The sequence below is a fragment of the Branchiostoma floridae genome, chromosome 3 (assembly GCF_000003815.2).
Source record: "Branchiostoma floridae strain S238N-H82 chromosome 3, Bfl_VNyyK, whole genome shotgun sequence".
NCBI lineage: Eukaryota > Metazoa > Chordata > Leptocardii > Amphioxiformes > Branchiostomatidae > Branchiostoma > Branchiostoma floridae.
This window is the reverse complement of record NC_049981.1, coordinates 4,971,585-4,999,258: the sequence shown is the minus strand read 5'-3', so window position 1 is coordinate 4,999,258 and position 27,674 is coordinate 4,971,585. Positions and strand designations below refer to the sequence as shown.

Below are 27,674 nucleotides of genomic sequence, written 5' to 3'. Positions count from 1 at the left end.
TCACAGAGGTGAGCTAGTCCTCCTGCAGGTTTCATTCCTGCATTTCGTCATTACATTGAAATCAATGCTTAGATACGAACCTTTCATGCCCGCAATTCCAAGATATACCGTATCTGAGGATATTTTGGTGACTGGTTCACATTGTACCGCAGGGGAGGTGTCGCTGCTCACAATGGGACAGTTTTCTTAAGAAATAGACGAATCTTTTACATCCTCTCTTTATTAATTGACAACTGTCATGGATGTTTTACACTCATTTGCGTATGGGACCGCATTGTAAATAATTTGCAAAAAAGCTGTCTGCACATATATAAATACTTTACATTTTGTGACCGCATCTGAACTGTGAGCAGCGACACCTGTCCTGCAGTACAATGTGAACCAGTCAGAACTGCGCTGAAGAAGGTGATAGACGGTCACCGAAACGTCGGTGTGAATTTTAAACCAATGGTTGTGTAATAAGAGTCTCTTTATTCAGCAACGTACCAACCTGATGAAACTATTCACGGATACATTTCTCTCTCCAGTGGAACCTTGTCTGCGACAACAGTTGGAAGGTGAACCTGGCCAAGTCTCTCTGGTTTGCCGGTTATATGGTTGGAGCGGTTTCCGGCGGACACGCAGCTCACAGGTAACGCTGACTCACCTTTATCCGCGGGGCACCTATATCCGTTTTTTTAATTAAAAATGCAAATTAAGTCCAAGTTTGCATAATTTGCACTTCATCAAGTACATTCCTGCCAAAGATACCAGCATACTAAATATCACGGAAATCCATCGTTCCTGTGTTCCTTGGAAGATTTTGACAAAAATGCCTCTGCAGTTCCAGAGCAATCTGAAGGGGGCCCCAAACCTACACCACTTCTTCATTACATCATCTGCCAACTTCTTAACTTCTGCTGCAGTACCAAGATCTCACACCAAGGCCCTAAAATTGACTTGATTCCCAACAACTACACACATACAAAATGTTCCAAATGGAAATACGATCCATCCAGAGTTTCTAAAATTATGCACAAATATCCGGAAACACAAGCAGACAGACACACACAGAGACACACATGCAGACACACCAAAAACTATACCTCAATTTTCATGGGGGTAACTATGAATAGATATTGCAATTCCGAGATACAAACTAATAATAGCGATACGTTACTGATTTTTTTCTATCCCAGATGGGGCCGCAGACCGGTGCTGCTAGCGTCCCTTGCTGTTGACTACGTGTCCGGGATAGCGTGTGCTTTCTCCGCTAACTACGCCTTCTTCGTGGCCATTCGGTTCATCATAGCAGCTAGCACCACCGTCAGCACTCTGGCTCTGTTTGTCATGGGTACGCAAGAATTGTTTACAACTTGCATCTTTCTGTCCACCAAAGAAATATTTTCTTTTCTTTACATGATTACTGAAATGTGATGAAACTGCCAAGGCCCGGGTTCGATTCCCGGTGTGACAGCGATCTCACCCCCCCCCCCCAGCGATCTCGCCCCCCGGGGGGCGAGATCACTAGCGTTTTCGCCCCCCTTTAGCGTTTTCGCCCCCCCCCCCAAGAGCAGCTGGTTACTACATATTACAGGTGCGCTACCTGGTACTATACTGCACCTGGGAAGTAACGTATATGGTGTGTTACCTGGTACCTATATGGTACCTTATTACCGTATCGTAAGATGTCATACCTCGAAAGTCGATACTATATTGTTCGGTGCAAACATGACATTGAAATGAAAAAGACAATTTTTGCAGCTGAGGTGGCATAAAAACAGTGCTACTGCGAACGTGTAAATCAACACCGTCTATGGTACGGTATACGTCAGCTATATGTTTTCAATTTGTCACAGTGTTTTCTTTCTTGTGCTGGAAACATTTCCAAAGCACTAACAAAAACACACGTGAAAAATAGTTTCTCATTATAAACACTATCCACGTGCAAGTTGATATAGCTGTTGCTAAATGCTACACAAACACTGGAAAAGTACCAGTCTTAAGAAACACGGGTAAATGCATCAGTTCCTAAATACTAGAAAAACAGTCATGTTGGAGGTGAAGATATCCCTTGGCCAGGTGCATATACCAAAATGTGCGTTATTCTAATTAATACCTAATATTTGCATAATTAATAAAGACATTGCATAGTTCTTTTGTGGTCACTTCATGGTAGGGACTTCATATTGGAGATATATAGGTTGCTTGAGGACAGGTGAATACAATGAAATACATCTTATGTCAAGACTCAGGTATATGCAATAATGGGAATACAAGGGACCCAACCCTCCTTATCTGAAACAAGTTCAACTATCTTATTACCGTGTAATTACGTTAATATTGATACTATGAATGGAGTTATGTATCAAACTCGTGTACTTATATCATTCTGAAACTGCATTTTGTGATTTATACCAATCAACTTCTAAAATGTCATGTAAACCCGTTTTTTTGGGGGGGGCGAAATCGCTAAAGGGGGGCGAGGTAGGGGGGCGAGATCACTAGCCGGGGAGGGTATTCTGGTAAAGTTACGTTTTCCTATCTTAACTGTGCTTAAGGAAGTAGAACACAGTTTTCGGTCTATGGGGGTTTCTATAATAAGGGCCTCAAGGTGACTGGCTTCGACGCGGAAAAACATATAGTAGGGTGCACTTTAGGAATACCAAAAACGGATGTTCGAGTTCAGGGTACAAGCCACAAAATATTGAAAAACAATAAAATCCTGTCGGCGCATCGCCTTCTCACGCCCACTTTGAAACGCCGCTTTGCGGAGGTCAAATAACTGCAGCCGACTCACACTGGAAGGGCAGTTCCGTAATGGGCGCGTTTATACACGAAATAGAAAACTTTCACAATCCAAATCATACAGTCTCAGAGTCGACACCTTCCGCTCAGGTTATAACTGGCTGCCTCTCAAATAAGGCTTTTTACCTCTCCTTCAACAGTTTTATCTGTACTATTATATATCCCCGCGTCATGGACGCCCGGGGCCGCGCATTAATACTGTGTTCTGCTACCTTAAATGAAAATCCACCCACCGCGCATGCCTCTAATTGTGACCTTTCACCTTCAATGCAGAATTGTCAACACCCTGGTATATTATGGGATATCCCTCAACACGGCCGCCCTGAGCGGGAACATGTACCTCAACTTCGCCATTTCCGGTTTCGTCGAGATTCCAGCATATTTATTATCCATCTTCATCCTGAATAGGTATGTTGTAACAATGTTTTCAAGTACAATTCAATTTCTACAAATGGATAAAAGATACAACCAGAACACTCCTACATCGAACACATCCCCATATCTTAAAGGGGCTCGAGAAAAAAGGGGATGTAGAAGAAAGAATCGTTGAACGGTCGCAACTTTATCCTTGTTTCCATCTAATTGCTTGTGTCCGTTGCAGGTTCGGAAGACGCTGGCCCTTATGCTTGATGCTTCTGTTCGGAGGCGTCGCCTGTATCGTGGCCTTCTTTATTCCTAAACGTAAGTACGTCGCCCAACCCGGTGATTTCTGCCGTACTGGTTTAAAAATCTCGCCGTATACTATAATTTTCGCCGTAACCTTCTTCCGCCATAGCCAATTGCTTACATCGGGTGGCCACAGGGCGTAATGTGCACTAGCAAAAGTGTTCTCAAGATTGGGGGGGGGGGGGCAGGGATAGGCTATGTGAGACCTTGTATCCTTGCCGTACAGGGTATTCAGGTACGACGTTCTTTCGTCAGTACAGGTACACTCTCACTGCACTTGAGTCAAGCTTGCGTCACTGTTGACTTCGAAAGATACTCAACGAATTTCAGAGATGATAAACGAATTTTCTTACTTTTCATGTATTCTTCTAAGTCATACATTTGCATATTACGTAATATCTGAATCATAAAAAAATCGGAGAAAATAACAAAACAGTGACGCAGTGATCGAACCCCGCAGTGAAAGTTCGTTTTTCACCTCTGAAATTCGTTGAGTATCTTTCGAACTCAACAGTGACGCAAGCTTGACGCAAGTGCAATGAGAGTGCACCTGTACTAACGAAAGAACGTCGTATCTGAATACCCTGTATGGCAACGATACAAGGTCTCACATAGCCTATCCTCTGGCAAACATTCCTGGCCCCCAATCTTTTGCACTTTTGCAAACTGTGATGAGAAGCCGTCTGGAGGGACCGAGAAACCTGAAAGTTAATACTCTTCCCCAAACATTTCTAAATGAGATCGAGATAATACCTACCTTCAATTGGATAAAAACCTTTCTGCTGTTCCCACAAAGAAGCACCCTCTGTCGATTCCCTTCTAAAGTATGCTTTCAATGGACCATGTCAATCCTTATCTCATGAATGCATTGTATTTCACAGATCTCGGCTGGATGACCACCACCCTGGCAATGGCCGGCAAGTTCTGCATCACCGCCACTTTCGCCATTATCTACGTCTTCTCGGCGGAGATCTTCCCTACCGTTGTCAGGTATGCTATCAAATGTCATGTAAAAATTAAGCGGTTCTTTGATAAATAAATAAAAATGGCCTCACAAAAACTTTCAAAGTTTCAACTGAATCGCTCAGTTCTCCTTAGTTATCTTTGTCCGATTGCTCTGGACACGTGACTGGATGAATATGTGACGTTAGCAATGAGTCAAAGGTTGTTAGATATGAATATCGCCCCCCGTCCCGATTGAGAAAAAGGTTATCGCACCCTGTTGTAGATGGCATCCTTTGCAGTTTTGTTGTTCCATAGTGAACTAGAGTTCCACGACCCCATACCTTCGCCAAATAATCCTACCTTTCTTTACAACTACTGTTTTAATTGTTTGTGATTAATAATGCAAATAAGGTTCTTATTTGCATAAATTATATCAGTTGATCATCTCCTCTACCAGACACTAGACGTACATAATCTATGTTAAGAAAGAAGGCTTTTATCGCATTTTCTGACAATTTATGCAAATGAGGGTTGTTATCAACTTAAGTGCAGTGCCACATCAGCCTTAACTGTCTTAAGTTAAATCATCATCATCATCATCGTCGCTTTTAAATAAAAACCGATAACCAGTTGTATTTGTTGCGTCATTATGAACACAGGCAAATCGGGATCTGCATGTCCTCCATGAGCGCTCGTGTCGGCGGCATGGTCGCTCCGTTCGTGAATCTGCTCGGCAGCTATTGGGCGCCGATGCCTTACGTCATCTTCGGGGGTGCTTCGGTCGCCGCCGGACTGCTGGCGCTCCTCCTACCGGAAACCAAGGGGAAGACACTTCCGGCTACCATCGAGGACAGCGAGAACTTTGAGAACGGCATCGTAGACGAGGAATGATCTGAGCAATGAAGTTGGGCTAAGACAGGATTTGTGATAATTGTCTTTCGCCCTGGTCCAAAGTACCACAAGAAGCTAAGAAAATTCACAAGAAATATTTAAAAAATGTAAAAAAAAATGTAGTTCTCGCTGTCCTCGATGGTAGGACCCAGGTCTAAAATACCACAAGAAGCCAAGAAAATCTACAAGAAATTTTAAAAGATGTAAATAGTTCATGTTGTTATGAGACCTACGAAGATCTTTTTATATCCATTCATATCTAGATTGCTCCTATAGTGATCTGAATATAGTATGTATACTTAATATATGTAGAAGTTTTGTCATATTGGCACAGATGAAGAAAGGAGCTTTCATCAACAATGAAGATTGACGCATAAGAAATGATAAGCAGAGAAAAATATATACACGACTGTACGTTGATCTTTAGCAAACTGAAGTAGTCGTTTACTTATATAATATCTACTCTAACAGCTTTAGATAGCAGGGAGTAGGTTGATCTGGTCTGGGTCTATTGTATAAACATAGCATTGACAAAGAGATACAACATAACAGAAAAAAACGTCGTCTAAACAAGTTAATCATCTAGTTGCCTTCAGGTCAGAATAAAACGATGAGAATACACGTGTGGTGTCTATTTAAGAGACGATAAATTGAGATTCAGAATCTTTGTTCCACCAAGGAGCTTTCATCTCACAACTCTTGATTAATATTGTCCTGTAACTAACGTAACGATTTTTCAAAGTTAAAAGACATTGCATAAAAATTGACACGTAGAGAAACTACGTATTAGCACCATGGAAATAGTGACGACGTATAAGATGATATAGATAACTTTTGAACATTGCAATCAGGTGCCTTCCAAAGTTGACGTCGCAGCATTCGCACTTCATGCCTCCGTCCTTTACGCTGGGTGGCTCATCACTTTCAGCAGAGCCTGTGGAAAAGAAATAAAATCAAATTCACATATTGCATAATGTTACATCTAAGCTAGCCCAGGAAACATGCTGAAGGCTTAGCATAACTTTTTTTCAGAACTGCTTTGTCCATAGGTAATCATACTTTACTTCCAGTCGTTTATGCATACTTACTACATTTAGTTGATGTGGACAAAAGCCTGAAAACAGATACCATTCATCCATTCCTTCATTCTTTTATTCATTCATTTAAGCGTCTCAATTCGATCTACATGTGTTTTATGGTGATACTACAGCGGTCATAATCAAAGCTGTGCATCATGGGAAATATACACCATGACGTCAGAAATAACCAAAATGGCGGCTCACCTGGGTTTTTCTCTTGACTGGAAGCAGCGATTTCCGCAGGTGGTGTCTCAGTCTGAATGTTCCTTCAGACGTTGTGTTGGTGAGAGACTGCAGAGAGGACTGGAGGCGGTTCGCCGCGTCGACCAGCGTGTGTTCTGTCGGCGTGTTGTGTTGGAGATAGCCGTCTAACCGCTGAGACAAGTCTGCTACACTCCGTAGTCTGTGCCACAGTTCAAGTCTGTAATGATAGGCGATATAGTTACAGATAGGGGTCGGTACCGGTACAGAAAATTCGGGTCCAGGTCAAGTTCAGGTCCAGAGGATCAGGTCCAGGTCCGGACCTGAACCTGTGCCTGATTCAGTATGTGAGAACTTGTGCATGGCCGATACTCAAAACAATGGTCCATTTAACTACAAAGAATCTGTTTTGTGAAGTATTCGACTCCCACTGGCGTTTTAAAATCCTACAAGGCTATTGACTGTAAAACTTGGTAGTTTTACATGACTATAGACTCTGCTCTATTTCGCTCTTGTTATTTTCCTCGACCGGTAAGCCCCAAAACGTGTGAATGCCTGATCATATAAACTGTTTTCCAATAGGTCCAACATCCGGTCTACCGATTTTTTCCAGGTCCGGTTTTTCGGGATCGGTCCAAAGAGAAAAACCGGTTTTGTACCGGTTCATCGTACCGGTACCCACCCTTATTACAGACTCATGATTGATTTTACGTTTGTGGACTTACCAGTTCGATCCTCAAGTACGTTATTGGCTGTCGGTTATTTCTCACCTCGGTGCCACCATTTGCGGCCTGAGAAGAAACTGAATAATCAAACTGATGAAAAGCTACTGTTGACCAAAACTACACCAGTTCATTTTGTGGCAACTTTTTGGCGGTGAAAGGCTTCAAATGCTAACGTCATTGGTTGGATAACTAGGTCAGTCTCTATTGTGGACCTTTTTGGTCATTTTGTCCAACTATCATATAGTTCTCTGATAGCTACTCGGTGTTGAATACGGTTGCAGAGGTCACAGTGGTCTATTGTGTGTAGTTGGAAAAACATCCGACGAAAGTACAACTACTACCAGCTCAAGCTCGCAGTACGTGTTATATCTTAAGGCCCCTTCACACGAGAGCAAGAATGAGCCGGAATGCCGTCAGAATGAAAATTCTTGTCTATTCCTGGGAATTCGTAGTGTATTCTAGAAATTATCAATGCATTCCAGATATTTGTGCCCGTTCTTTTGGCTGGCCCGAAAATGTTTGACATGCTAAAAACTTTCGAGGTGCATTTGAAGTGGACAAATATCGAACGGCATTCGAAGTGTATTCTAAGTCTATTTTAACTATTCTAACTGCAGTATGATGGCATTCTACGGCATTGCAACATTATTCGAAACATTCTCATCTCACATTTGCTCATTCGATGGAGAACCGAAACGGCAAGCCACCTCGAATCCGGCCAGAATATGGTCAAAAGAATATCTGGAACGTAGTAAGAATTTCTAGAATACACTACCAATAGAAAATACTAGGAATAGAAAAGAATTTTCATTCTGACGGCATTTTTGCTCATTCCCTCTCGTGTAATGGGGATATAGGGTCCATTTGGAATTCCCACCCGAATGTGGCACGAATTTTGCAAATACTTCATTCCGGCTGGTTCTGCTTGATTCCTGCTAATTCGGTTTCAGTGTGAAGGCCCTATAATAGCTTCGATCCTAGCTTCATCACATTGAAATCGACCTTGATAGACTTTACTTTACCTGTCGTCTTCTTGTGTGGTTTGGCTGACATCACGTCCGAATCTGTGTAAAATGAGAGGAATACATGTCCATATCTGCACCATCTTTTTCTGTTGACCAGTTTGCAAACTGTAACCACAATAAACATACACTCCTAAATGGCAAGGATTTGCTATGTAGAGCCTGTATTGGCATAAACCTGTATGTGTACATGCATAGCCAGAACAACCGCCTTTCGGAGAAACACGCAAGTTGTACGTGCGACAGTATCAGAACGGCCTGTACTGTCACAACTAACCTTTGCATAGCTCACTGTGACAAGTGTTTGAAGCAACTCTACAATTTTTTTGCCATGCTAAGAGGAGTGAAAGAAGCCATATTCATCAGGATATGAATCATTCCACAACAGAGACAGGAGCCGATACCAACTGCCTGGTACCTTTGACCCGTTGCCCACGTCACACTTCTATCCGGGTCACATGACATAGGCTTCTGGTCATTGGGATGGATCAGAGTATCAAACTTGTTGGTACGAACTTTACTTTTTGTACGGAAATATCGTATAAATCTTAATGATACCTTCCATGAAGCAGCGGCAGGCGGGTCCGGACGGCGCAGGGGCACCTGCCGCAGTACCCTCGGCGGAGGATGTCCGGGTTCCCGTAGCGAACTGACGCCGAGCACCGGTAACAGAACTCTCCCATGTAGATCAGGTGACATCGCTGAACAAGTGACCACAAAATGAAGTTAGATGTTTTTTGTCGAAAACCGTACGCTAAAAGTGATAACAAAACTCGATCGGGTGGGCGCAAAGGTGGTAAGTAAATAATGTTATTAGCCGATAATCTGGTCATACTCACTATTTATATTTCAGCCATACATAGTATGGTGAAATATATTGTATTCGTAATGTTTCTTCTTTCTTTCTTTCTTTCTTTCTCCTGTCAAATCTTCAAAGTGATTCATCTCCGCCGTTCCTGGACCGAATGACCTGAAATTTAGCACAGGGGTAGAATGGGCCAATACCTTGATGTTTTTTCTCAGTTTTTTCATATCTGCCTCTAAAATGATTTTATTGAGATTTTTTGGTCAATTTTAGACCAAAACTGTATATTTTGGCCCCTGTACCCTGGTATTACAACCAAATGAGCTGAAATTTGACAGAGATGTGCCTTGATAATGCCCCCATATAAATTCGATAACACTTTTGGTGTACACTACAACAAAATGCTTATTTTTGCGATTTTTTGACCAATTTTTGACCAAAAAGGGACACTTTTGGCCCCTGTACCCTGGTATTACAACCAAATGAGCTGAAATTTGACAGAGATGTGCCTTGATAATGCCCCCATATAAATTCAATAACACTTTTGGTGTACAGTACAACAAAATGCTTATTTTAGCGATTTTTTGACCAATTTTTGACCAAAAAAGGACACTTTTGGCTCCTGTACCTTGGTATTGCAACCGAATGAGCTGAAATTTGACACAGATGTGCCTTGATAATCCCTTCATATAAATTCAATAACACTTTTGGTGTACAGTGCAACAAAATGCTTATTTTTGCGATTTTTGGCCAATTTTTGACCAAAAAAGGACACTTTTGGCTCCTGTACCCTGGTATTACAATTAAATGACCTGAAATTTGGTATAGATAGGCATTAGATACTTGGTAACAAGATTCAAGTAAAATTTTTGACATAAACAACTTTAAAATGATTAATTTTGGCACTTTTCTGAGGGGAAATTTGTTTTCTTTTGGCCTCCTGACGTGACCTTCCGTGACCCCGCACAGAGCCACACCTGTGCGCGTCAGCCGGAGAGTTAATTGAATCAAAGACCTAGCCAATCAGCGAAGAGGAGGCCAAAGGCTAATTAATATTCATAAGCGGGGCCTCATGATCCCGTATATAGCAGTGTTCCCGCCAGGGGGAGCGAAGCCCGCCTAAGGCTCTCGCATTTTAGACTATTCAGAAGGCTTTATATTGTATCAGTTCTTAGGGGCATATCTATGATAATCGCAGCAGTCACTTAACTTCTCTTCAGGAGTTTAGCGTAACACTATTTCAGGTCAAACCGTCAAAGGCAACTAAAAACAAACTTTAACGTTACTGAGTTCAACAGTACTTATAACTTGTTATCCGAAGTTGAAACGCTAGCGATGGTATTTTCGCTGCGCTGTTAGCTCCGTGCGACTGTTGTTGACGGTCTTATAACGGTATATTTTGCACCCCTGTACCCTGGTATGAGTAACATTTGGTATAGATAGGCATAAGATAGTTGGTAAAATGATCCAAGTAAAATTTTTGGCATAAAGTACTGTAAAAGGCTTAATTACAGCACTTTTTTTAGGGGAAATTGGTTTTCTTTCGTTCTCCATGCCATGACCTTTCGGACGTTCACCCCACAGAGCCGACATCTGCACCTGCGTCTAACCGGCAGGAAGAGTTAATTCAATTAATGGTTCAGCCAACCAAGCCCCAAAACACCAGGGTTCGCGCAGGCGCAGTACGTTCCGGTGACGTGCTCGTTAACTTGAAGACTCAGGCCGTACAGACTTCTCGCCAGGATTTTTTCAAAGCGTCGGACAGGGGTCCGGGGGCCGCCGAATGTCCCTGGCGGGGTCCAGGGGCAGGGCCACTGTGGGGGGGACCCAGGTGGGCGAAGCCCCCCCCCCCGGAAGCTCTTGCATTTTAGACTATTGAGAAGGCTTCTTTTATCAGTTTTTTTAGGGCCATATCTACGATAATCGTAGCAGTCACTTACTTCTCTTCAGCAGTTTGACTTTAAAATATTTCGGGTCAAAGCTTCAAAGACAACTAAAACCTCATAAACAACAAACTTTACTTAGCTCAACAGTATACAAAAATATTGTACGGGTTGCCATCCTTAGTTGAAGCGCTTATTTATAGCGCTAGTATCTTCACTGCGCCGTTAGCCGCCGTGCGACTTTTGTTGACGGTCTGATATCCCTACGTCGCCGCCTCGCTGATATTCCCACGGACATGTTTCAAGAAAAATACCCAGCAAAAAACGCTGTTCTGCGTCAAATTCTATTCTATAAAACATGTGGGACTCAGTGTTACAGTCCAAATATTTTGTAGAAGCACCGCTGTAGGAAAGAAGGTCCAAGCAATGTAAAACATCACGTAGCATGAAGTTCGCTGTCAACTGGCACACAGCACATGACTGTTTGAAACTCTAAGTCTAATCAACAGCCGTGTTTGATTGATAGCCGGCGGTCCTTTGATGAAGTCGGCGAAAGGTGCGTTAGTTAGAAAATCTGCGTTTAGTTTTGATACGTAATTATAAGTTAGACAGTGGCGAGAATTATTTTCTCATCAATATTTCTCTTCAGAATTATTTGAACTTAATTATACATCTAAACAATTGGCTTACCTGTGCAATGTTTATATGATTAATGATCAGTGTACTGAAATCATGTGTAACGTATGGCTCCTAGTCAATAGATCAGCATTTTCTCTATAGTGACCACCTGTCTATAGTGGCCACATTTCCTAGTGCTGTTGTTGTTTGACATAAACTTTGAACATTTAAATTGTAAGTAACTTTAAACTGCCAGATTTTCAGCCCAATAAAACACTCTCAGCGCCAGGGTATGAACAGACTGACCAGACAGACGAAAATAAATCCTCGAACAAGGTTCAATCGTATCTTCCGGGTCTGGCAGGAAGTTGTTAAACTAAAATAAGAATAGGCTCGATGGCTGATTGCATACAAAGTAAAACAGTTTAACAGTTTTACAGCTTCAAGAAAACAAACGCTCCTACAGTACCTGCACCTGCTTGATAATTATTAAATCCTATGCCCTACTTGAATAAAAAAAAGTTCACTGCAATAATAAATGTACCCACATCACAAGGAGCTTATACTTTTTTAAACTTACACCTAGTTATCGTACTGAAAATTGTTAATGACATTACATGAAGTCACTCAACAATTTTCAGTCATGATGAAAATTTTCTGAATGGAAGGTGTGATTATTGTCATTTTCTGAAAAATAGAAGCAAGCTCTGTTTTTACCTGGAATCAATTCACAATACCAGTCCACTTTGGGGGATAATGCACTGTTAAGAGGATGTTCCATTTTTGCGCAGGGGTGATTTGGAACAGTCCAATGTTGCGTGGGAAGGGGTATGGCTGAAATATGCTGTATTTGCTCTTAAGCAAATGTCGGCCTTTCTAGTTTGGTATGAGTAGGTCAAGACCTGAAAAACAGGCAATTTCAGGTTGGGTCCCCTGGCGGCTTTCTTTCCCATCGCAACTTACTTTCAAACCACAAATTGCATGCAGCTAATTTACTGATATCTGTGCACTGTATCGTTTTTGTTTTTAAGTAAGGACAAACACCACACCTGAAACCTAGTCGGCGGGTGGCAAGCGTCACTAGTGGTCTGCGTGGCGTCACCGACGTACCCACTCTTACACAGCTCACAGTCTCTCCCCTCCGTACCATGCTGGCAGTTCTGTCATATGATATAGAAGCCTTTGGTTGATAATGACATAACTGTTTCGTTGAAGAGGTCTGACAGCACATATTGATCACTGAGAATGACCTAGTCTCAATCTCGCGAGAGAATACGAGACTAGGTCAGGCTTGCTTAGATCATCATTGCGTAGATCACAAATTCGTCTTCTTCTTCTTCTTCTTTCGTATATTTTTAAAAGATCGTAACTGTTTCAAGGTTACTGTTACCAAGGAGCTAATGACGTTGTTTTTACCTTCGGTTCTTCCTTGCTGGTTGTTTCCTTACAATATAGAATGCCCTATCTGGGTCAGGACAACCAGTTGAGAAAAATGCCATCTAGTGACGATTGTGCAACTGATCAAGTAGATATCGCTTTCAAACATACCCAATTTACAGTTCTCTGCATAACTTTCCCAATTATTTACTAGCCTTCCCATGAAATATACAATAGACGATGATATAACGATAAATGAAATTTACTTACCAGACAACGTCCATTGAACGGATCCCGCTCAGAGGAGTGGCCGTAACAAGCGATTTCTGAAGTAAAAAAGATATTGCCTTAGATGATAGTGCAAGTTCTAGGAATGTTGTATGGGCAAGGTCTTTGTTATGACTGGACCGGAGATCAAACCGACCTACCGAACGTAAGGTAATCACTCGCCCCATTAGCATGATTGGACCATTTTAGGGGTGACTTAGAAATGCATGATAATGGATAGATAACCTTAATCTCAACACCTTACTTTTTTATGTCGTAGCTCCGAACTTGATCTACATGATGATTTTACAGGTGTTGAAACTTCGTGCCTTTAAGTTAAGTGGAAACAGATGAACGGTTTCTTTGCAATTCTTTCACGTAAACAAAGTATCTTTACAGTTTATCCATTGCTCCTTTATATGCTAAGAGAAGAAGAGACACGCACACTTATCACGAAGGTAACAAGACTACTCCATGCGCCATAAGGCCAAGATTTAAGTTAGGTTAAGTTTAAGTCCTCCCCGCACCAAATGGTACATCGGGCGGCGCCCCCATCTCCGTTTCATTTACCTTGTGCAATCACTTTGTCAGGGGCCGGACAAGTCCACTGGTAGTGGTGTGTGTTGAGTAATCTCCAAGCAGATCCTACGGTGCCATTAGATAGTATCAAAGCTAGCCAAGGAGTATAGCCGGCCAAAGGGAACTCCCTTTGACTGGCTATACTCCTTGACCAGCTTTGAAAGTTCGATACCATCTTATGGCACCGTAAGATCTGCTTGGAGATTATGTGTTGAGTGTTAAGCAGAGAAAACCGTATGTTTTAAAGTCTTAAGTATGATTTGGCCGTCGATCGAAGTTACGACCCACCGAATGCACTGGTTAGGCCAAGCCTTATCGGAATTAAACCCCTTACACATGAAAGCATAAGAACCCGCCGACAGTTGCACTTCTTACGGCGATAAGACATAAGTCGTCTTAAGTCTCATGATCTGGTTCCACTTAAGAACTCGCACCAAAGGTTATCATGCGGAAATATGGGAGACCGGAGGCGAGGCGATAACGCGATGTGGATAATCACCTACGGAACGTGAAACTAGTATTTGTTTGTTACACATTACTGGTAAACGTTAACACACTCACGCACACAGAGAGAGACACGCACAAACACAGACAGACACACACAGAGAGAGAGAGAGACAGAGAGACAGAGAGAGAGAGACGCCAATACAGTACAGTATCTCATTCGACTGCGCCAAATTCCGCCAGCCTAGCGAATTTCCCTTGAGGAGCCCTTGAGGTCACAATGGCGTGAGTTGCGTATGACGAGCGAGTTTAATAAAAGTAACACAGCGTTCCCCATAACCTAAAAACCAATACATGTATACAAGTTACAACGGTATGTATCTCCGCAAACACACCCGATTTAAGATCCCATCTGAGAGGGCACCCCTAGCCGACGCTAGGTACATATACTCATTTTCAACTGAGTCGAGTGAGATATAAACTCATAAACAGGAGTAAAATGAGTTTCCCAGGGAGTCAGTGCTCATTGCGACCTGCCAGGAATAACGTACAATTCCATCAACAACAGCCGCTTGAGCCTTGAACGGGGACATCTAGCGATACCAACAGGGAAAACAATTAGTTTTTCTATGTCTACGCTATTCTTCTTTACGTCTACGCAATTCTATGCACCTTTCTCACGCGGCGGCCATAATAGATCTAAAGCTTGTTCAATGAGGCAAACAAAAGACTGTCTATCATAATTAGCAGTTCAACCAATAATAGTCTGCCAATTAGGAAAGCGACCAATGAGAGAATAGCTGCATGTCCGTCAAATATTTGCATTATTATGTTTTTATTTTGCATCTCTTAATGGACTATGGGACCAGTCTACGCTACTCTAAATTGCTATATCTTTTGGTGCATAACACTAGTTATAATATTTATAATTTGATCCTATATTGTGCTGATTTTAGAAATAAGTGTTGTCTGTTTGCCTCATTGACCTCGTCTTCAAACTATCATGGCCGCCACGTGAGAAAGGTGGATAAGACAATAGATGCATTAAGTGCTACTGAACCAACCCTGTAATGTGTCTCAATGGAGTGGTACGCTCATTTATTAGAACCTGTTACCGAGGAAACGGAACCTGGTTCGAATGTTCTGCCTTGCAAGTTGGACGACACGACGAGGGTGGGCGCCAAGCCGGTGTAACATCCCAAACCATACCCCTGAACAATCTGCACCCCAGTTTATTCTGTCTGGTGGTACACTTTAGCCTGTTACATCTCTGCCTTGAGTTGTTCAAAATAGTAGGGCCCAATTTTGTAATATTTGAAAACTGTTAGGCAGATTACTGTCCTCGAACTTAAATGTACAAGCTGCAACGGGAGGGGTCCATTCTTCAACACGGGTCCAAATGTCGACAGGTTTTAAAAATCATTGTTGCGGATGAATGCATAAATGTTATGAGTTTTTCGGTGACCCATTGGCATTAACTTCAATCCTTAAAAAGTTCTGCTAAATGTTGGTTTACAGTGATAGGTAAAGGCACAACAACAACACAAACAATTCTAGAGCAATAAAAGAACCCGACACACAATCGAAAAAAGTAGGTGTGCTTTGCTGAAGTGAATACATGAGCCATTATGACGTCGCATTGGATTACTAGGTACGGGTAACAAGCGTCATGCCTCGCTTCAGTTGAGGTCTGCCCTACAAGGAGAAAAAGAATAATTGAGAGACCTTGATAGTTTATTTGCAAAATCATGCCCGAAGGCTAATTGCACGTACTGTCTCGAAATAAGAGTAGAGTTTTTCAGTACATAACATTGGTTTCTAATCTACTGCAATGTGCTAAGTTTACTATTGTAGGGTTTGACTTCTTCTTTGATGGCAGTGGTTAATAAATTGTCCCACTTTCTGCAAAATAAGTGGGTGTTGTGATTTGAGTAAAAATGTGTAGTCTTTTGCTGATCTCTTAAATGGTTAAAGCTCGGTGAAACGTGAGTGCAAGTGTAAGTGAGGCAACACTTTGATATAATCTGATTCTTTCGGCCTCGTAGTGAGGGCACTGGCTAATGAAGTGCGTTTCATTTTCCACTGCATTCATTGGGCAATATTTACATAATCTATCGTGTACAGATAGTATCACAAGACGTTGCCATAAATTTGTACGAGTGGTTATCTCTCTGAGTTGAACATGTCGTGCGAAGCGGCCGTTTGTATTCTCTGGTACTTGTCAGCTTTACAAGACCAGGAGTCTCCATAATCAGGATCACATGGCAACTTGGTAGGGTGCAAACTAGCCAGGTAGAAAATCTATAAAACGTCTGATTCGATTTTCTACAAGTAGGTCTTTCGGCTCAGGGTTGTTGTAGAACCGAAACATTAGATGTGGCATAAAGTTTGGTGTGGTGTCTACCAATTCCACATCTGTAGAATGAGGCCATGGGTTCAGATCCAGACTTACTGGGCTTTGATCAGTGATAATCACGCTACAGAAGAAAGTTGCAGTCAGTTTATACCAGACGCCTTGGTGGACTAAACGAAGATGAAATTGGCAAACATCGGAGAAAGATTGGTAACGCCAGTCGGTTAACTCGTCTGACCATTTTATTTATTTTTTATTTACCATTGCAAGGAGGTCTGGTCTGGTCGTTTTTCAACAATTTCAACTATTTTTTCTAGCAGTTCATCGAAAAGTGCTGTAACTAGTGTGATCTAGTGTAAGCCATCGGACACACTGCTTCAGAAGAGCAACACATTGAGTTCATTAAAGAACCCATCACACTTTTCGATGAGGTTGGGCATGGGGCACTCCCGACATGGTCTATCAAAACATGGGGTAAATGTAGTCATCTGAGTTGGCTTAGAATGATTGCTTTTCAGTTCAAATCTCTGCGGTATCCTAGAAAAAATGGTAGAAATCGGCCAAATTACATGACTTAGTTGACTTGACATACCAACGACAAGGAAATTCAAGATGGCGAATCACACATACATACTCGGCTAAATTCCCTGGCAAATATGTTGAAACTGTTCTACGACTTCAACCAAATTTTACCAGTTTTGAAAGTCCGTTGACGGATCTAGTGGAGACTTATTTCACTTTTTCAGTCCGTCAGGAAAGACCGTCCCCTCCCATAGTATAAATACCATTTAATCCTACAAGTTGGTCATTATAAAAATTTCTCTCCTCAGTTTCTTATCTCAACTACTAGCTTACATGTACAAAATTCTTATCAATTTGTGTTCTTTTGATGCCAAAAAATGTCACTCCACACCCTATGATTTCTGTAATGGGATAGCCCTCCGGAGAGGTCAACTGGAGGTCAAGGTCAAAATGGCGGCGAGCCAATCGGAGAATCCGATAATGAGTGTGACTTCCCCTGCATCAAAGAGTGTCTGCTTCGGTCTGACTGAAGTTTACCAATGTTGGTACATGTTAGAGCGCACAGATGTGCTGCCATGGACAACGTAGACACTCCGTTTGGTACAGGAATGCGTAAGACAATATCGGCTTAAAAAAAGACATCGAAATTCAAAGAATGACCTTGTTACAATAATCAGCTTGACAGCACACTTGTACCGTGCAATAGACCGGCATTCTATGCCACTTCAATGCTATACTTTAAATTTTATTCTTTGCCAATGAAAGACTTTGTTTGCTATAATTTCAGCTGCCAGAACGTTAGATACTGTAAATGCAGAAATGTTCGCGGTGGATTAATGTTCGCGGTTTTCGCGGTGACCACTTCACCGCGAACTTAAAACTACCGCGAATATTTTTCTATTGTGGTATTAGACTGCAGTCTATGGTGTTACCGCGAAATTAAATCCAGCGCGAAAAGTCCTTTTCCCGCTACCGCGAAATTAAATCCCCGCGAACTTAAATGCATTTACAGTATCCGTTAGGATTTTGTCTTATGTGACCAACTATCCATACATGACAATATGAAGTCTTTTTTATTAAAACCGAATTGTCGAGGACCTTTTCAGACCTAGGAGCTGCTCTAAGACGGAATCTTAAAAATGAAGAAATGACAATTGCTCCTACAACTTAGTACAAGGATTGAATAGACAATGATTCAATAGGTTCGATACAGATAATTATCTGGGATCTCCTTCAATTAGCCTATAAGTTGCGAATTGCTCTAAGACGAAATCTTACGAACTAATAGATGACAAATGTTAATACAAGAATGAAACCGACTGATGGCGATAAAATATAAACAGGTTCAAGACTCCGAGAGGACTCCCCTTGTCGATTCCATAAGACAAGATCATCTTCTCCAAGTCACAACTTGCTTGAAGACGTGACTTCGGTACACGAACCAAGGTCAGACATCTGATAAACACACCGGAGACATCTCGGCATGAGCCTTGGACAACATCACCCCACGCTAACCTGATGTTACGGGCGACACGCCATGAACGTTGTAAATCGTAGGCAAGAGAGCGCAAAGGAAAACCAAATCTGATATCTCCCCCAAATTATTCCATCCGGATGGTAGAAGATAGGATATTGGGGCTTTCTTCTTCACAACCAGTAAAGTCTCACTTGCATACGTTTTGAAGCTAATCAGACAACTGTGCTTTTGACTGGGAAGGATCGGAGCCAAGCTGAAAGACAAAGAAGACAAGAGGCGGATCTGGTGGATTCTGGAGGCTGTCTGGATAAGAAATTCAACCTCGGTGATGAACAGGGATGAGGGGGGATACAAACTAAGCCAAGTTTGGGATTGTGTTCTCGCTGCGAAAACGCCACCTACAACGGCTAAATATAGCGGTGAGAAGCAGCACTTCAGAAGGTGTCTGATTGAAACATAAGCGGATAAGACTTAACTGATTGTGCTAAAGAAAACTTCAATATTCTAATCTGACATCTTCTCGAGAAATTGCAGTTCCAGTGGGCGGAGGTTCAAACCCCGCTCGGGGCATAGTTTGAAGCCTAGGTTTAAAGCCGTCGTTTCGTATGGCACGTAAAGCCGGCGGTTCCGTGTATGAGGGAGCTTCGAGACAGCCTCATTTGAAAGTTTTGCACTGAATCCCAACACACATATAGAGAAGAGAAGGGTTGACTCAGTGTGCTTGACTAAAAACGCTTTCAGTGGCAGAGTGCAATGACAGTTAGATAAGTGTGATATGCAATAATAGCTAGATATGTACAATATGCAGTAATGAAATCAGTAATAGCTAGATATGTACAATATGTAAGAATAGCTAGATACCGTATGTACAATATGCAGTAATAGCTAGATACGTACTGTACTGCAATATACGGTACATGTTTGACTTTCCCCACTTCCATCTTTTTTAATCCATGGTCCGCTGGCTCAGATGATTTGCAAAGACTCAACTACCACATCCCAACCACAGACGACCATACACACGACTAACTCCCAACCATCGGGAGGCCATGTCGCGGTCGGCCATGTGTGTTGGGCTTTACTCATTTGCAAGTAAACATGATAAGACACAAGATCAATATCAGACCACGTCCTGAAACTGACAACATGTGAAGATAGCCAGACCGCTACAAAGTCTGGATTTGATTTTAGAGTCCAAAGACCTCCCCATGTATTCGTGTCCTAACCGGATGATTCAATTTTCCCATCTAAACGGCGAGACAGGAATTGTAAGGTTGGAAGGTTAACGTCTTAAGGTTAACATCTTTGGGGTATAAGATTATTGTGTAAGTCTTTAAGGGGGTAAAAGTCCTTGTTGGTTACCATTGATATAATAGGCAACATGTCATCTTGTGTTCCGTTAGGACGCAGACTAAGAAGGAAGGCTCGATGGAAGGCATGAGAAATTGAGTAGTAAGGGAGGAGTATGAAATATACGCCTTTATTAAGATTAAATGTTTACTCCAGTCCACACATACAAATTAAGATTTTGTGCAATGGAGAAGAAAAAAGAGAGAGAGAAAGAACACAAAAAGAACGAAAGAAAAAGATAACGGAAGGAAGAAATGCTGTTCAGTTCAGTCAACAAAGACATGGAGGCAGAGAATCTAGTACAATGGAGGAAGTTAAGGAAGGAAAATATAAGAAAGAGAAAAAAATAGCGGAGAAAAGAAAGAGAAATACGAAAAGAATGGAAATGCTTCTTCGTCGGCAACCAAATCTGTTACTGCGATTGATCCTCACTTAACCCATAGCACACATATCATCACGTACTTAGATATCCTCCTTAGTAAAGATAATATTTTCACTCTACCCTCAGACACGGGGAGCTTTTAGCGCGGTCTCTGGGGAGGCATCGCGTTTCTGGGCCCTGTTAGTACAGTGTGTGGACAAGTGCACTTCTGAAGTTCACGGCTGAGCCAGAGATTAGGCTGCATGAACTTGACTTTGTGGATGACGTAGAATCTAGAGCCAAAGGCTACGAGACTGCAAGGAAGAAAAGACTGTGCAAAAAAATGAAAACTTTGCTTGAAATTGAAGAAATGGTGAATTGAACTGACAGAACAGTGAGATATATGTGCAGCAACTATGGTCACCATTGTCATCGTCTTCATGATCAATAATAACTCACCACTTCAGGACGTAAACTCGCGAGAGTTATGGACACGTGACCTTGCGGATACGTGACGTCAGCAATTGGTCAAACATATCAGGAAGTTTATAACGCCCACCGTCTCTGTTCTGTGATGGCTGGAGTACCCTGATGTATATGGCCTCCATCATTCCTTACAACGTAGTCCTGTTCAGTGCCCAGTATTCTGACTTTGTACAGTAAAACAAAGAAAACAGAAAACAAACGAAGTCTACTATGTCTATATGACTGGATAACAAACCGGACTTACAAATTAATGCTGTTTTTTCGGCCTATTTCTGATTTCTGGACGCCATATGGTGCCATCAAATTTTTTTCAAGGCGTTATGACAATGCAAGTTATACAATTGACCAAACTACACACGATGTAAGCTTTTACACCTGGAAAATGTCCCTGGGAATAAAGTAATCGAGAATGTACCATCAGTATACATTTACTCGTACATTTTACCAAGGTACCTTTGATAGCTAGGGTATGGGTTGGGATGCTACACCGGGCGGGTGTCACAGCAGACAATTTGTTCCATGCCAAGTCACATTGCCAAGCGAAGCGACCAAACATCGTCTGTCATCATTAACCTCTGACCCGACCCCTCGTGCGGAACGGTGGGCGTGTTCCGCACTGCAGTTTCAGCTCCGAGCAGATGTAGAGTCCATTCTAAGTCACCGTGCAATGGCTCACCACAAAGGATCAACCAGTGAAATATAAAAATATACTAAGGCTGACAAAACGTTTATTCGGGCAATAAACTAATTCTACGAGTTGGCGAGGTTTTCCATTTTTTGGTAAATATTAATTTTCTAAAAGTGAAAGAATCCTGCAGATATTTGAAAATTAAAGATTCAAATCTCCATATAAATTCTTTTTGGAAGAATTATAACTGCAGGGGCTCAGATATTCTTTTATTCTAAAAAGTAGTCTAAAAACCCTCATGGTGTCTTGAATGGACTCTAAGACAGAGCTTTTTGTTTTACTCGTGTTGAAAAGCCTCGTCACACAGTCAACGAGCCAATCAAACGTATTCTTAGCTGTATATCTACTCAATTACATTGAACGGGGCTTGGGGACCTGTGAGCATCGGCCGATGTCTAATAAAAATCGCGCGATGGTCGAGAGAACGTACTACTTCTGTCCGAAATGTCATTTTAAGCTCGCAGACTCGTCAGTCAATAGATTTTCGTGCTGTGGAACAGAGGCATAAAGCAATTTCAAATTTTAAACTTTCAAAGCAAAGCAGTCATCCTTTTAATAGGGTGGATTTATTTTCGCCTTAGCCTGATATCCAGCCGTATTATTTATCTATATTATTATTATAGCTCCCGAGTCTCTTCTGTCCTCTCCGCAAATACTGAAAAAGATTTAGAGACCCCCCCCCCCCCCAATAAACACACATAAAACACTGAGTCGGACCCTGCATTTGCTCCGCCGGTTGATGACCTCTCCCCTAAATACGTAGTCTGTGTTTACACAATCACAATCTCTCGCTGGCTCGGTCGCTAGGAGCAGGAGCGCGATTTTAGTCAGGCTACTAAATACGTATCAATAAAAGGCCTACAAAACGCCAGCAAAAAACGCATTAAGTAATGAGCATACACGTACACATACATCTACAGCCTCTTCACATTTGGCCACTCCTTCTGAACTTGAACCTGACTTTATGGCCGACACCCACGCACACACAGGTTACTTCAAGTTCAACCAGAGGGAGGTGGCTTGTCTGTATTGTAAGAGTGCGTGTCCGTCTGTGTGTCCGCCTGTGTGTCCGTCTGTATGTCTATGTGTGTGTGTCTGTGTTTCTGCCTGTCTGTGCCCTTTCTTTTTGCCTGTGTGTCTGTCAGCGTTTCTCTGCATCCGTGTGTCCGTATGTGTGTCTGGCAGTGTGTCCATCTGCGTACCTACCAGTATCTGTTTATGAACATTGAACAAGAAAGAAAAGTGACAAAAAGCAAGGAAGGGAGAAAGAAATAAGAATCATTAAAGGCACCCTAAGCAATATTACACACGAGGATATTTCTTATTATTGGAACCCCCCAAAATTAGGCCTTGATCAGGAATCCTTGTGTGACTTGTTTCTGTGCCGTTTTTAACGGCTCAATCTATGAAATAATGATGTAAATGTGCTAACATGTTGCATTAAATGTCAATATTATACAGATTGCCTTATCCAAATTATTTCCACTTTCAACGATCTAATATTGCTTATACCCCCTCACATTAGGCGCGATTCGATCGGACGACGAGTCTGCGAGCTCTAAATTCGAGGAAGCATGACACTGACGGGAAGGGGGAACTCTGGAATTTCTTGGTCGGCATCAGGGTCATGCCTCCTCGTAAATTAGAGCTCGCAGACTCGTCGTCTGATCGAATCGCGCCTAATGTGAGGGGAGTAATAAGGCTGCCCCAACAGCGCCCCTCTCTCCGTACAAATTGGTGTTTGTTTTTGTTCCAGCAGGCGTTAATGAATTATTCCCCAGACAAGCCCGCGCCTTATCTCATGTTTAGATAACACAGCGGTTTTACATAACGCCTCGCCTGTTTTCTCCACAAAATCCATTTATTTATAGGCCTGACCTCAAGGTTAACGAATGTCAAGCAACTGTGGTGATCTTGAGGACACATGATTCACGGACGTTTGTTTAAAGGCCGCCGCAAGTACATTTACTGATGACATCCACGCGCGCATTAGTTTTTGCCTGATCCTGAAAAAAAAATTTCGTTTCCCTTCGACGTTGACTAGTAATTATAAGAAAATGCCGAAAATTGCAAAATCTGTCTTAAAACTCTAACTACTCTATCTGTTCTATCACAAAACGTTCCAGATGCCGTGAAACTACGCATGGTAGCCTTCGTTGTAGTTGCAGGGATTCTACATTTAGTGTCACTTTGAAAGTTTCTGCAAAAAAAAAATATTGCTGGCTACGATACCGTGTTTTGTGTTTGATTGGTTCCAACGTTTTCTGCAGAGGATGCCATCCAAAATATTTCCTTACTGTGGCCGAGAGGGACATCAGGGTCGAGTTATGTCAACACCACGGCTATGGCAGGATTCACGGTGATTAAGGATGAAATGTTTAACAAATCACGTCAGGGTTTGAAGGCTAGGAACAAGCTAGATCTGGAACACAAGGGGTTTGCTTAGGGGTGCCGTCGAGTCACTCAGGAAGGCACTAGCCTAGATACAAGACCCAAAGCCGATCTCAAAAGCATCTATCGTCCCTACACGATAGATATTATTGAGATCGGCCTGGTATCCAGGTTATGCAGGCACCGACTATGTATCATGCCCAAATGAGATCGAAGACGAACGTCACTTTGTTATGGATTGTTCACGATATAATGATAAACGCACAAATCTGTTCACATCTGTACACCTTACGAAAGTCGCTGTACTTTTGTCGTGTTAATAAAGATTTCATTGGGAAATTCAAGCAGGCTAACTTCTCTTGACATTGAATGCATCGTCGACGTTCTGCGTCATGTTTGAGCATTCTGACTACGAAGTACGTAAAATTGAAAGGCTGATTACCATCTTGATATATAACATTAGCTCTCATAATTCCACCGAATGCTATGCCTATGGTACCCCAAATACATTGAGAAAACCTTGAGGATGCACATGAGAAAACAAATACCTGAATTCAAAGTGATTGGAATAGATGTAAGAATGTAGCATCAGTCATAACATAAGGTATATACGAGGGTGAGTCAGAAAGTAATGCAAGTGGTTTCATAACAGACTCGTTTTTTAATCAATTGCGTTGGAATTTGGCACAAAAATAGAAGCACATGTCCTCTTGACATTGGATGTTTTAAATTTGGTCTTTATCATTTTATGAGTAACTGAGTTGCTTTAAAGAAGAACACACCCTTGGTAGCTTGTCAGACTATCAATTCCTCTGAATCTGACCCATTGAAAATCACTGTAGGAGATTAAAATTATCCATGTATGATACCAAATGTCTCTATAGGTTACGTGCCAATTTTCATCTCTGAACTCTAAATGATTCTTTATTTACAGCTGCTAGGATGGAGTAAGTTGTGTTATAAAGCTGTTGGATTATACACGAATTCGTGAGTTGTTGGTTGAAAGACTACTTTTCCATCAGCCAAAAGAAACGAAACTTTACACAGTTATTAACTGTTTAAAGGCCAAAAAGGGTGCTAAGTTTTATTTGTCTTTTTTAACGGGAAAGAAGGCTACAGAAACTTTTAATCATAACACCGCAAATCTCATGACCCTGACGACCCCGTATACCTCACTCTACACCAGCAACGAAAAAAGAAAAACTGGTCGGATTTTAGTGTGTAAATTAAGCATGTGGTCTATAGAGAAATGTAGCTTATTACATGTGCAGGTTCAGTCTTCTACAATGGTAAAAATTAGTTTAGGGAAATCCTTAGTTATACGTTAATTGGACCTCACTTTTCTTTTGATGGGACTCCAATGGTGTAGTCAACTTGAAAGCAGCTCAGTCACTTATAAAATAATGAGCAACAAATTTAGATATTTCAGTCTCAAGAATAGATATGTCTCTACCTTTGTGCCAAATTTCAACTCATTCGATCAAAAAACGAGTCTGTTATGAAACCACGTGCATTACTTTCTGACTCACCCTCGTATGCCGAAAAGCAGTTCCTCAAGCAACTGGATATGATTTCCAAAATCATATCCAGTTGCTTGAGTAACTGCTTTTTTGGCATATCTTATTACCTGGATGTCTAACCTTCATCGACGCATAAGGTATATACACTTCAGATATTTAGGTGTTGAAGACGAACTTTAGAAGGCCGATATGACAATGTTTAGTAGTCTTCTGTTCGATATGGCGGCATTATGACAACAGGTTTAATTATGAGAGTTGGTGTTAACACTGGAAACAGAAAATGATTTTCGTGAGATGTTAACGAATTTTTAAACTGAAGTATAAACTTTTAAAAGATTAAAATTAAGCAGATTATCTCTTGTCGGCTCAAGTTTCAAACGTTATCATTATCTTATCATAGTGTGGTTGGTCGGTATACTTTCAAAATGAATTCTGATTTGAAGTAACCAGTGTTGTATAGGTACCATCCCACTGTATTCAGCGACATAATACATGTAAAGCTATAGATCGGCCACAGAGAAAAATAGGTTTTGTGATTTTCCACAGTCCTGATTATTGCGTGATCATCTTTTCTCCTTTTAAATAACGCGTGGCAAAGACCATGGGTATCAATTAAGCCCTACAGGAAAACCCATTTAGTTTGGAGCTAATGGTTGACATTTGCAAAAGGCGGGAAGTCAGAAATGTTAACCTTCCCCCAAGGGTTCCCAATTAAGATCAAAGGGACTTTTGTTGAATGTGTGGATGCTTTGTGTTTTGAATGTGAAGCTATGTTTTCCAATTAAAATCAAAGCTACTATTGTTCGATTGTTTTGAATGCAGAGCTATGTTTCCCAAATAGAGACAGCTGAAAGTTGAACGATACTCAAATTTGTTCCCGTGCGCAATTTCTATCTATCACACCAATTTGGTAACCGTACCATCTTCTGATTTGGAAACCGCAAGTGCCGCCGCAGTACGATAACAAGCCGCTAGGGCGTAAAATTCTAGGTCTCTTCAAGACATACCAAGAGCAAGAGCAATGTGCCGTCATTCGATTTTGAATGTAGAGTTATGTTTCCCAATAAAACCAAATGCGTTGTCTGCCAAACGCGATGTTCGTGTGTTTTGAATTTGAAGGTCTCATACCGGACCTTTGTTGTCTCATTTAAAATGATATGCTTCAATATGCAACTTTAATGGGAGAAAATCCAATACAGAAACAGTTCTCCTGGAGATGTTTTCATTTCTATTGCAAGAGCACTTATCCAGTAATTAATCAAAAAAATGTCCCAAAAATCTGACCGGTGGATCAATTTTTATAACATCTGTAACTGCACTTATATTACTATCCGCTACAGGGACTTTCCTCTAGTGAACCACTGACCGCATTACTCAAGACAAACAATCTACACGTCCGACAGTCGCTCGAATGCCGAAACTTTCATACCCGATCCTGTCAGAAATACACAAACCTTTTTTCTATGAGATGGGGCAATAAAAGACAATTTATCTACATAACACACACGATTTGGGGGGCCCATTTATATTTTGGAGTGCCCACTCGGAGTAATACATGAACGAGACCTGAAGCTATGTTTAGTCTGAATGTTAGCGTGCCCGGAAACATGCCCTCTGTCAAAGTCGAGTTTTGGAGTGTTTAAAAAACAAACCAGCTGCTGACATACAGTTAACAACAAAATTGCTCCGTACAAATACAATTGAAATTAAACGGGTTATGAATAATTTTGACATACATTTGACAAACAAAATAGCTTATACCCCTTCCCTAGTACTATTAGAATTACAAGGGTTGTGAATAATTTTCTTTAAGGACTCTTTTCATGATAGGCTTGAAGAAGTAAAAATAACAATGCTGAAGGCAAGGCGAAAGAGTGCTAGCTTCTGGACAAAACTCAATTCCTGTCTATCAGATATTGTATATTGTGACATGGTCAATAAGTTTCGAAACTATATAAAAACGCGCTGATTCCTTGTCAACATTGTCAGTAAGAATACTAAGATACGCATTCTACGAATTAGATTACATTTTCACGAATACCTATATGCTTTTTCCGAGTATAGTTACACATTTATAGATCAACGGATCGTTGACAAGGGTGATGGGTCGTGTCGGTGATTGTCCGAGTCGTCCTGATACATAACGCTAGTTCACCTTTATCCGTAGGGTGACCTATATCCGTTATTTCTACAAACGTGGTGTTTAGGGATATCAAGTCACCGGACGTGGTTTCATA

At 41.5% G+C, this 27,674-nt stretch overlaps 3 protein-coding genes across 3 annotated transcripts in view; 2 read left to right on the top strand and 1 right to left on the bottom strand.

Annotated features, from left to right (window-relative positions):
* LOC118410891 (organic cation transporter protein-like) overlaps window positions 1–627 on the top strand; it is a 4,065-nt gene extending 3,438 nt beyond the window's left edge. The window contains exon 4 of the mRNA XM_035812776.1: window positions 528–627. Within this exon, the coding sequence (XP_035668669.1) occupies window positions 528–561 (34 nt within the window). The 3' untranslated portion in view covers window positions 562–627. The remainder of the gene's footprint in view (window positions 1–527) is intronic.
* On the top strand, window positions 594–5,677 carry LOC118411142 (organic cation transporter protein-like). Its single transcript, XM_035813188.1, has 6 exons — window positions 594–631; window positions 1,179–1,322; window positions 3,061–3,195; window positions 3,389–3,468; window positions 4,335–4,443; window positions 5,058–5,677. Exons 1-6 carry the CDS (start codon window positions 594–596, stop codon window positions 5,287–5,289), a joined length of 738 nt encoding a protein of 245 aa, XP_035669081.1. The 3' UTR covers window positions 5,290–5,677.
* Window positions 5,482–27,674, bottom strand: part of LOC118410886 (basement membrane proteoglycan-like) — a 34,862-nt gene continuing 12,669 nt past the window's right edge. Inside the window, exons 2-7 of the mRNA XM_035812769.1 lie at window positions 13,270–13,325; window positions 12,672–12,782; window positions 8,875–9,017; window positions 8,317–8,358; window positions 6,573–6,789; window positions 5,482–6,223 (exon numbers count right to left, since the gene is read on the bottom strand). Coding sequence (XP_035668662.1) covers window positions 6,191–6,223; window positions 6,573–6,789; window positions 8,317–8,358; window positions 8,875–9,017; window positions 12,672–12,782; window positions 13,270–13,325 — 602 coding nt within the window. The 3' untranslated portion in view covers window positions 5,482–6,190. The remainder of the gene's footprint in view (window positions 6,224–6,572; window positions 6,790–8,316; window positions 8,359–8,874; window positions 9,018–12,671; window positions 12,783–13,269; window positions 13,326–27,674) is intronic.

Bases quoted from the DNA above. Each gene is read 5' to 3' on its own strand.
- LOC118411142 (XM_035813188.1), top strand. From the start codon at position 594: ATGGTTGGAGCGGTTTCCGGCGGACACGCAGCTCACAG. The intron at 632-1,178 runs GTAACGCTGACT...TTTCTATCCCAG, and splicing joins GGCGGACACGCAGCTCACAG to ATGGGGCCGCAGACCGGTGC. The intron at 3,469-4,334 runs GTAAGTACGTCG...TGTATTTCACAG, and splicing joins GGCCTTCTTTATTCCTAAAC to ATCTCGGCTGGATGACCACC.